This window comes from Podarcis vaucheri (assembly GCF_965113315.1).
Source record: "Podarcis vaucheri genome assembly, chromosome: 7".
NCBI classification, from domain to species: domain Eukaryota; kingdom Metazoa; phylum Chordata; class Lepidosauria; order Squamata; family Lacertidae; genus Podarcis; species Podarcis vaucheri.
Genome location: NC_138765.1, coordinates 85,357,328 through 85,367,774, shown reverse-complemented (window position 1 = coordinate 85,367,774; position 10,447 = coordinate 85,357,328). Strand labels below are relative to the sequence as shown.

Below are 10,447 nucleotides of genomic sequence, written 5' to 3'. Positions count from 1 at the left end.
CAGAGCACTTAAGGGCTGCTCCTGCCCTCCCTGGGTACCCACCTATAAACAAATATACGGGACTGCTTTGAAGGTGGTGCCTCACAGGATCTCCCCAGGCGCCTGCCTTTCTGCAAAGTCCTTTTGATCTTCCTGAGCTTTTTGGCAATGGTTCAAATATTTGATATTTTCATGCTGGTTCTTTGATTTTGTGGCCTGTTAACGTTTTAATGTTTATCTTTGTAAGTGCATTTGACATTAAGGAACAAATTTGGATCTTTCAGAAAAAAAAGAACCTGCAGGATCGGGCCAGTGGCCCATCTAGTCCAGCAACCTGTTCTCACAGTGGCCGACCAGGTGCCCCAGTGAGAGACCCTCAAGCAGGATTCACTCCCAAGAGCCTTCTCCCCTCCTGTGGTTGCCAGAAACTGGCATTCTGAAGCATTGCTGCCTCCAGCTGTGCAGGCTGAGCAGACATCAATAGCCCCTTCATTCATAAAGGAGAGGACTATCTCCAGGAATCCTTCAGAAGGTAATGGATTCCCCTTCATTGGGAGGCTGGCCATCTGCCAGATTCTTTAGCTGTGATTCCTGCATTGCAGGGGGTTGGACTAAATGACCCTTGGGGTCACCTTTCAACTCTACAGGTGCTGCCATCATGCAGTGAAGCCACTTGCACAGGCAGACATTCTTGGCTCACTGAACCAAACTGGACTGGTGCTTATTTAACAAAAGAGTTTGGGTTGATGACTGTCTTGGGTCCCAGTACCATGTACTTCCAAGCAAAGATTCAGCGCTGCCCCCCCCACCAAAACACACCCCAGCCTACTTTATTTTAAAAAGTTTTTTTTATTTATAAAAGTGGCCCCTCATCACATACATTTCTGCTAAGCTACTCCCTCCTCCTCATTGTGCTTGCCAGGTTCAAGGCTCAGCTCAGAGAACAAGAATGATAGGTCTAACAACATTAATTATGAAGTTAAAGCTCAATACAAAACAGTATAGAAATGTAGACACAATTATTCACAGCCCAGCAGAAGTGGGACTTCTCTAGCTCCAAGACAAGAGATTTACGCGTAAAAGCAGGTACAGCATCAAGAAGACAACCGGCCCCTCTTGCACATGGTGGAGTCACCCTAACACTGTTTCAGCCACTTGGCAAGGATATGCAGACAGGCGCTTGTGGGCAGCAAAGCTACAGGGTTGCCGGCACGTCTGTTTCATCGCCCTAGGATGGGGTACTTGAACAGTGCCATGATGGCAGCACTGATGAGACCAGAAATTGGGACTGTGACGAACCAGGCCATGAAGATGTTGCGGAACAGGCGCCAGTCCACGGCTTTCTTGGAGCGCAGCCATCCCACAGAGACCACAGAACCCACCTGCAGCAAGGGACAAAGCACAGTTCTTGCACAAGCACTCCCGACAAAGGATAAGATCTGAAAGTCCCAGGCACCAAGGCAGGCAGGCCCACAAAGGCTAGTCAGAACAGTCCAGAATTCATTCAGTTCACAAAACAATGAAGAACTCTCCTTAGAGCTCAAATGAATTTTAAAAGCAGACTTAATCCAGTTCTCAAACTTCAACTGAGACAGAGGTAACAGGGAAAATGTGCTAGGACTTGGATCTGCAAGATCAGGAATCAGATTCCTGCTCAGCCATGAAGCCGAGGTGGCCTTGAACAAACAACTCTCTCCCAGCCCAGGTATGAGAATAAAAATGCAATACCACACCCCGGTTCTTGAGCCAGCCAAAATCTGCCACCCACTTTCTTCCTAACGCCCCCGAGCCTCAACTGGACTGCCCTTGCCAGTGACATAGATCCAAGTGTTACGCAAAGAAGCTCTTCCACTTACCTTGCAGTGAGTCGTGCTGATAGGCAAGCCAACATTTGAAGCAATTACTACGGTCAAAGCAGACGCCAGCTCAATGCTGAAGCCACTGTGGACAAAGAGCTGGTGTTAGGCTGAGCCACTGGGCAGCTTCAATATATTAGGGTTCCCAAAGTGGAGCCAAAGGTTGTCACAATTCCCCCCCCTTCCATGTAAAGTTGGTTTTCCCTTTTGCTGTGGCTGGGAAGCAAACTGCAGCCTCCAACTGCCCTGACATTGCTCCTCCCTTTACATGGGCTTATAGCTCTTGCTCATAGGAAAGGCAAGCGGAAGCTGACACTCTGCCTTCCAGCTGCAGCTAAAAGAAAAGAGAAGGGACCCTGCAGTCACTGGTAACCATGTAACATTTGGCTGCCCCACTCTACATTATTCCATTTTGAAGTCTAGCTGTAAGCCTGAATCGACATCCCAGGATGACACACCCACACTCTTCAAGGCCTCACTCAGGGCTGGCAACAGAGTCAAGGACACAATATTAAGTTATGCATGTCTGGCAATCACAATTTACGCTCATCAACCTCTGGCAAAGGAGCACCCATCCTTCCTCTTCCTCCTGGAGCTTCCAAAGGGGGCTGCAATTATCCTGTTACCCCTCCCTCTGCTCGAAGGTCGGAGGAAATGGTGAGCGCCTTTGGCTGCTGCACAGGTGAGTGATGCAGAGCACCTTGGCATCTGCAGAGCCAAGCACACACCTTTATGATAGGTGAGAGCCCCGAAGAGATAAAGAGTCCTAGCAGTCACATTTTTTTGCTCTGCTGCCAAGACTGAAACAGCAAACCTTTACACATCAAGGAGGCTAGAGGAAAAAGCCCCCAGGGGAGGCTGGCGTAGATGAAAGGCTTGTCCGCTGTGCACAAGGCACAGCTACTCAGTTCAAAGGCTGAAGGCTACAAAGCGCTAAGCAAACTCAAGAAGGGCATGAAGCAAAGCTGAAGAAACTGAGCAGGTATGAAGAGGAAAACATGCAGAACTGCCAGAAAGAGAACTAGCTCCAAGGGTGAAAGGAACAAGGCAGATTGAAGGGTTGTGGAATCAGAGTTGAACCCCCAAAGGCTCATCTAGTATAACCCCTTGCCATGCAGGAACCACAGCTCAAGAATCCCTGACAGATGGCCTGCCAACTTCTGCTTAAAAGCCTCCAATGAAGGAGTGTCCACCACCTTCAAGAGCATTCACTAAAGAAAACTGCTTCAGAAGAAGGCATGGCTGAAGCTTTGCTGGGGGTTATTTTTCTTGTCAGAGACGGTAAGCTTGCATCAGGAATACTTTAGGTGTGATGACAAACCTTCACACTGATGCTTACATAACCGAGTTCTAAACACCTTCAAAGCAAGCGGACAAACCCAAGACCTTTTCAGCTAATAGGGTCCTTACATCTGCCAGCTTCATTCCAGCCCAGCCCTCCAAATCACACAGTTTACTCCCCCCCCCCGCGTGCTCAGTATAAAGCAAAAAAGCTCTCCACTTTACCTAGATGGTGTGATGGGAGTGAGATCCTTCCCCATGGTCTGAATGACCCTCCTCCCCCAGATCCACAGGCCAGTGCAGATCCCGACACCACCGTACAGCAAGAGCCAAATCGGTGTGGCCACCTTTGAAGACACGTCGCCTGTTTTGTAGACCAAGTACAGGGCAACCAGAGGACCAATCGCGTTGCTGCCAAAAGGGAACACACAGGGATCAATTAAATGGAAAGACGAAGCCGGAGGGAAAGCCCAGCAGGGAGCCATTTTGCCAAAGGCGCCATTACAGGCAGGGCCTTATGGGAAAATAGATCTTTCTAAACCACTCAAGCTGCCCAGCCACTGACCTCACATCATTTCCCCCATGGGCGAAGGACCCAAAGCAGGCCGTCAGGATCTGCAGGAATTGAAAGAGGAGGGACACCTCCGGCTTGTCCTGGTCATGCCACTCATCCAGGGAGCCACTGCTGCCACCCTTCTCTGCCTGGCTCAAGTCCACGTCGGCTGGGTGGGGGTCGGCCACAGCGTTGCAGTAGCTGGTGTAGCTGTCCATCCGGATCCTCTTCTTGGAATCTGATCCAGACCATGCCAGCCTCTCCGCCTCATCTGCTCCCTTTGGCTCAGCCTCCTTCACCCGGAACGAGTCCAGGGGCATTCCGCAGATGGCCATGGTGTATGAGGTGTAGCTGTTGTTGCGCCGCAGGGGCTTGCTGTCCGCCGAGGAGTCGCCCATGCAGTCCCCCACCTTAGCCAGGTGGAGCTTGTGCAGCAGCTCCTTATAGAGGCCAGAGTCTTTGTGCACCGTGTGGTAATGCCCGCTGGAACTCATCTGGCTGCTGACAGCCTGGTTGAATTGGGCAAGGCTACCGTTTGGAAAGGACATGGCTCCTGCAGGCAGAAAGTCTGGGTTGGCACGAGAAGGGAAACTGCCCTGGCATCACAGCTCACACTTGCTTGAGCTGCCCCACCCCTCACGCCCCGCTTCAGAGCCAACTCACCGCTGTCAATGCTGGTCTCCTTCATCTCCACCCTGGGCAGCCGCTCCCGCTCTGGAATCTCCTCCAGCTCTCCCAGGTTGAAGGAGACCATCCTTTCCTCCACAGCTGCTCTGTGGGGCACAGAGGACGGCTCCCCTTCGGTAGGGGAATTCCTCTGGTCATCATCATCAGCAATCTTATTATCCACCTTGGCCTCATCCTGCTCTTTCAGGCTGCTCTTCTTCTTCTTCATTAAGGGACTCTCAGAGGGACTTGATTTGATCTCTTCTGCAGAAGGAAGTGAAGTTGCAGGAGGACAAACAAGAAAGCCTTCATAATGTGCATAAAGAGATGCCCAAAACCTTGCCTCACCTCTCTGTTAAAGCAGCAGCCCTGAGCTAGTAGGTTTTGAAGCACCTGTTTATAGCATCTGTGAAAACACTGGGCAAAAAAGGCTGAGGATATACACAGGGTTCTGCATCCAGGGCTTTAGATGTGACAGACATGCCTCTCTTGGGTATCCCTTTCCTACCACCTATGTGCATAGAGTTTATGTCTGCCTTTTGTCACTTGGCCTGGCACAGGGAACAGATACCCCTGTTACAAGTGCACACAGAAAAGGCTCTTAAGTTCTCAACTGCACAAAATCCAGAAGACATCCATTTGTGCCAGTTAAGTGCCTTGTGGGAAGACGCATGAAGGGCGCTTCATGTTTAGATTACGTTTGAAAGCAAACAGCCAGCCTCTCACTGCATTCAGATATACATTTGCAAGATTACATTATGTACAATTCTAAATGTACTTACGTGCAATTTTCTTCTTCATTCTTGGACAGACAAAGAACCAGACGATGAGAGCACACACAACAGCGCTCCCCGCCGATATGAGGACGATGCCCCAGACGGGAAGTTTGTCAAAGCCCAGCACTAGGAAATAAAACAATGCATCTTGAAAACCCCAAGGCCGGCGGGGCCCTTCCCAGCACAAAAGAGCTCTTCCCCAGCCGAACAGAAGGTTTAGTGACCAGGGTTTCTTGCTCTTCTGAGATCTGCAACATCTATGTCTTCCGTATTAACAGGCAATGAAGTCTAGCATTCAAAGTTACAATTGCAGCTTAACAGAAGTAAAAAGTACAACCTGCCAGGTTACATTCTTTCCATCCAACATCCACATACTCTAAAACCCTCCCTCCGTTAACAGTCTTTGTAAAGTTTGGAAACAGCCCCACTCACATCATCAGGCTTCCCAAACCTGTCTCAGACTCACAAGATGCTTTTTACAGAGTTAGCCCAAGAGCACTTCAATTGGCCCAGCTACAGAGCCTTCATGGTCTCTCACAGCATAAGGCCTCGTCTACAGAAAAGGATTTGCCCTGCTGGAATTAGGTAGTTCAAGTCAGGTCCTAGCCTCCAACCATAACACACCTGGATGCAAGTCGCTTCTCCCTGCCCACCCCTCGCTTCCATGGTTAGCTGCGCTTTTTTGTCTACTTGGCCCCCTAAAGGCATGAGGCTAGATGCAGAGAGTGCCAATAGCAACAAAAGGCTCCAAGGCAAAACCAGGAGGGAGCCCACAAATTTGTGATTGAGATTTATCTGACCCCCAAGTACCACAGAGCAACTGTGGCGCAAACCACCCATTTCAAGTGGGACATGGCGCCATAGCCTACCCTTGCCCCATGTTCTTTGTGTCAGAGCTGCCACCGTCTCTCACCTTGAGGCAACCAATATTCAAATCTAAGCTTTTAACGTTCATCAGACAACTTGCAACTTAGAATTCCTGACACCCATCTGCTTTCCACCAGTCACAACCTAATCCTACATCTTATGTATTGAACTAGAAGGCAGCTTCTTTCTCCTACTCTTAGTAACAGACAGTTTAAGATTTCAACTGAGAGACCCCAGAAAGCCACAAGAAAGGACCATGGAATTCCTCTTCAAAGTACTTGGTTGCCAGCAGCTCTTCTTGGGGGCGGGAGGATAACAGGATGAATTATTTGGGATCAAACGCAATCAAGGCATCATCGGGAAAAACACCACAGGGCCTCTTGCCCTGCCGTGAGCCTGAATTCATTAAGCAGAATGTTGAGAAGGCCCCCTTCTTTCTCAGCAGCTAGCATCCCAGGTCTCAGGAAAGAGGCAAAGGGGGAGGGGAAGAGGAGAGTGTCAGGATTTGCAGGTAATTAAAGGAGGGAGCCTGTGGCACCCCAATATCAGCAGCTAAGCTGTCAGAATCTGCAGCTTCTGTGAGGACTAAGGAGAACAGGTCTCTACTAGCCATTTAGATTGTGAGCAGGCAGGCCTCTTGGGTAGAAGGGAGGAAATTATTATCTAGGGTTGAGCCTGCAGCCTTCTGTAACTGGCCCAGGCCAGCTGCCTTCTAGGAGAAGTCATTCCTGTAAAGCAAAAGGGGTAAAATTCTTTGTTTGATTGAGAAGTTAATAAAGGGTTATAAAAATTCAAGCTCTTGTTTCAAATGTCTACTTACAAGGCGCACCACTGTACATAATGGAGAAGAGGTTGATCCCGATTGTACAGGCATAGAAGATGGGCAATGCACGCAAACCATTCGGAACGGGATCTACCTACAAGACAAGGAGTTTCGCAATAGGCAAACCCAGGTCCCCTCTGCTCACAGCGATACCACATAAGTGAAACATTGTTCAAGCCCGCATTTCTGTGGGGAATTCCCCACTTTTACAAATGCATTGTTTTGTAACTATCATAGCATGATTTAACACAATACAATTGAAACTGGGTCTCTGAAATGAATACAATGCTACTCAAATCTAGAATCAAAGTTGCCAGTGGCAATTCGCTGTTGCCCCTCCCATCTAGTCTAGGCCAGACTGTGGACTACAGATCTGTTCAGCCATGTGCCTGCATGAAAAGGAACAACCTCTCAACAGAGGACTCTGGACAGCTGTAACAGAGACAATTCATCTTTTAGAGAGATGTGAGAATCTGCTGCTGGGGAAAACTTAATTACATTTCACATAAGCAATGTTTTAAACTGTGGTTTACACAGCATTTGTTCTGCCTAGAACACTAAACTACATTTTTTTTAAATTCTCTTCAGCATAGTCAGTGCCAAGGAAAGGGAAAATGCCATCACTTGGCAAGTGTCCAGCCAAGTGGAAGCTGTCCACAGAAGGACACAAATTAAAAATTACAGTAGGCTTGTAGGCTACCTTGGGGGGCACATTTTGCAATCCATTATCAGCATTCCACCTTCAGTTAATAAAGCTTCTAGACCCCATGGCTCCCAATGTGAGTTCTGACATGCCAGTAGCAGCATGTTTCAGGAGTCCCCACCCACCACATTCATCTCATATGAACATCAGGTTTTATTGGGAAGAAGACCTACCTTGGAAAGAATGAACCTACGGACAACAAAGAACAGGACAGCAGACATGATGCCAGAAAGGAGGGGGGAGATGAACCAGGACAGCACTGGAAAAGAATTAAGGACACACTAAATATTTGCTACTGCAAGACAATGCTGTTGCCACATTAAAATTGCATACTGAAATCAAGGCCTGCATTTATTAAGGAAAAGATGGCCATAAGGTTATTGCTTACCAACTTTAAGCAATTCAGACCACTTGACTCCTTCCTGTCCTTTGGCAACGAGAGAAAAGCCAATTGTCGCCCCGACAATACAATGTGTACCAGAAATGGGAAGCTTCAAAAACGAAGCCACTAGTTGCCAAACAGCTGAGCCTAAGAAAGAAAGGCAAAGTGGTTAAGTGGACTTTGGGCAACAACGGAGCCACTTGAAGTTTTAATTCACAGCAAGACACCCAGCATGAACAATGTGAGCCACATTCAAGTGTTTTTAAGTTTCCAAGCGCAGGCAAGAAGGAATGGATGTTTTCCTCACCGAACATGGCACTGATGGAGCCAGCCATGAGCAGCTCTTGGGTGCTGTTGTACATTTCAACGTCTATCAGCCCCTTCCGGATGGTCTCGCTTACTTTGGCTCCAAGCAACACAGAGCCCACCGTCTCAAAGATAGATGCCAGGATGCAGGCTTGCCGGAGGGTCACCACCCCAGAGCCCACGGCGGTGCCAAAGGAATTTGCTACGTCATTGGCACCCACTGAGAATGCCAGGATAAAGGCAATGATGAAACCTAATATCAGCATCCAGAGGAAATCCACCAAGGGGCCTGAGGAGGCCGTGCCGCTCAGGGCGGTGGTGATGTAACTCCTCACAGTGGCGGTGGTTGTCTCCATGATAACTAACTTTGGCAGTTCCCAACAAGCAACTCGTTACTTTGATGTGTAAACAAAAACTGAGGTATGATTAAAAAAATACTGTAATAAATAGTGTTACAAAATTAAATACTGCAGGGCCAGAAAGTCACTGCTATAAGCTGGGCATGCCAGTCTCTGTGGTCAAGTTCCTTTGGCTGAAAGAGATGCTCAGGGGAGCTGCCTGGTCCGCCATCCTGCTGCGAAAGAGGAGGAGGAAGAAGGACGTCTGTGCGAAGGAGGAGGTGGCAACCGGGGGTCTCTCATCCTGGAAGGAGATTGGAGGGGAGGGAAGAGAAAAGAAGAAAAGCCTTGTGTCAGTCAGCCCATGCCGCCCACCACATGGAAGGTCCTTAGACTAGATAGGAAGAGGAGACTCCCTGCCTCAAGCCCTCGAGAGCCACAGCTGAGGCAATACAGTGGTACCTCAGGTTACAGACGCTTCAGGATACAGACTCTGCTAACCCAGAAATAGTGCCTCGGGTTAAGAACTTTGCTTCAGGATGAGAACAGAAATCGTGCAGCAGTAGCGGGAGGCCCCATTAGCTAAAGTGGTGCTTCAGGTTAAGAACAGTTTCAGGTTAAGAACGCACCTCCAGAACAAATTAAGTACAGTGGTACCTCGGGTTAAGAACTTAATTCGTTCCGGAGGTCCGTTCTTAACCTGAAACTGTTCTTAACCTGAAGCACCACTTTAGCTAATGGGGCGTCCTGCTGCTGCCGGAGCTGATTTCTGTTCTCATCCTAGAGCAAAGTTCTTAACCTGAAGCACTATTTCTGGGTTAGCGGAGTCTGTAACCTGAAGCGTATGTAACCCGAGGTACCACTGTACTTAGCCCGAGGTACCACTGTACTGAGCCAGATGGACTAGGCACCCAACAAACACCTGTCCGACTCCAGGGGCAGCCCCTCACCCCGGCCAGGCGCTCAATGCTTCCTCCCCGCTCCGAGGGCGGCGCTGAGCCGGCTTCCGCGCGGGACAAAGAGGCCGGCCGGCCACACCAGCAGCCATACCGCCCGCCAAGGTCACCGGCCTGTCCTGACAGGAGTCCGAGGCGGGGGCTCGCTCGCTCCCTTTCCCTCCGGGGGGCGTCGAGCCCCTCCCCCTCCCCTCCCGGGGGACCCTCCCCGCCCCTCGCGCGCCTCCTCTGTGAGGGCCGAGCGCGCCCGGCAGACCCGCGTTTCCCGCCTGCGCCTAACGGCCGCTCCCGCCTGAGGGAAACCCGGAGGAGGAGGAAGCGCCCGCCCGCCCGCTCTTTCTCTCCGCCTCAGGCCTCCGCCTCACCGAGTTGGGCCCGTAGAAGTGGCGTCGCCGGCGGAGTCCCCTCAGGTGGTCTGACCCGAGCGGCGTCTGCCCGGGAGTGTCGCCGCCTCGCGCCGGCTGCTCCTCTCCCTTCCCTGGCTGGCGTCCGCCCGCCTCGGCCAATCAGCGGCGCCGACAGCGCTGACGCCCGACCTCGTGCGCACACGGCTCTGTCTCGGAAGGCGCGCGGGCCGCGCCTACTTATAGCTGCCTCCTCGAGGGAGGCGGGGCCGAGGCCGCCCAGTCACTTCCTGCGCGGGACCAGACAAGAGAATGGGCGCACCCACCCGAAGGAGGCCACGCCCCCGCACTGGCGGGGCCTCCCGCGCAGGCGCGCCTCCCGGGAAGGTGCAGTGGGTGGAAGCCCCGCCAGGGGGCGCCCCGCCCAGCGACTCCCCCGCGTGGAAGAGGCGTGGGGGGGGGAACCCCACGGGCGACCCCCCACTCGCCGTTTGCTCAGAGGTGCCCCCAACCACCAATAGAGAGGGAAGCATGCTACCCCCCCAGGCACGCGCAGGGCCCCCCCCACCCGATCCTTCCCTCTCCCCCACCCATAGCTGTCAACGTTTCTCTTTTTT

General features: G+C 51.1%; 1 protein-coding gene across 1 annotated transcript; it reads right to left on the bottom strand.

Moving 5' to 3' along the window:
- Positions 1-808: 808 nt before the first annotated feature.
- SLC20A1 (solute carrier family 20 member 1) lies at positions 809-10,038 on the bottom strand. Its single transcript, XM_082230051.1, has 11 exons — positions 9,852-10,038; positions 8,194-8,834; positions 7,893-8,033; positions 7,678-7,763; positions 6,799-6,895; positions 5,118-5,237; positions 4,333-4,599; positions 3,682-4,222; positions 3,342-3,527; positions 1,836-1,920; positions 809-1,361 (listed from the first exon to the last, which is right to left on the bottom strand). The coding sequence occupies exons 2-11, from the start codon at positions 8,546-8,548 to the stop codon at positions 1,200-1,202; spliced, it is 2,040 nt and encodes a 679-aa protein (XP_082086177.1). The 5' UTR covers positions 8,549-8,834; positions 9,852-10,038; the 3' UTR covers positions 809-1,199.
- Positions 10,039-10,447: the final 409 nt, after the last annotated feature.

Excerpts from the sequence above, each read along its gene's own strand:
- SLC20A1 (XM_082230051.1), bottom strand. The coding sequence starts at position 8,548 with ATGGAGACAACCACCGCCACTGTGAGGAGTTACATCACCACCGCCCTG. Across the intron at positions 7,764-7,892 it reads GTCTGAATTGCTTAAAGTTG|TGCTGTCCTGGTTCATCTCC; the intron begins GTAAGCAATAAC and ends ATTCTTTTCCAG. Across the intron at positions 4,223-4,332 it reads GGAGACCAGCATTGACAGCG|GAGCCATGTCCTTTCCAAAC; the intron begins GTGAGTTGGCTC and ends TTCTGCCTGCAG.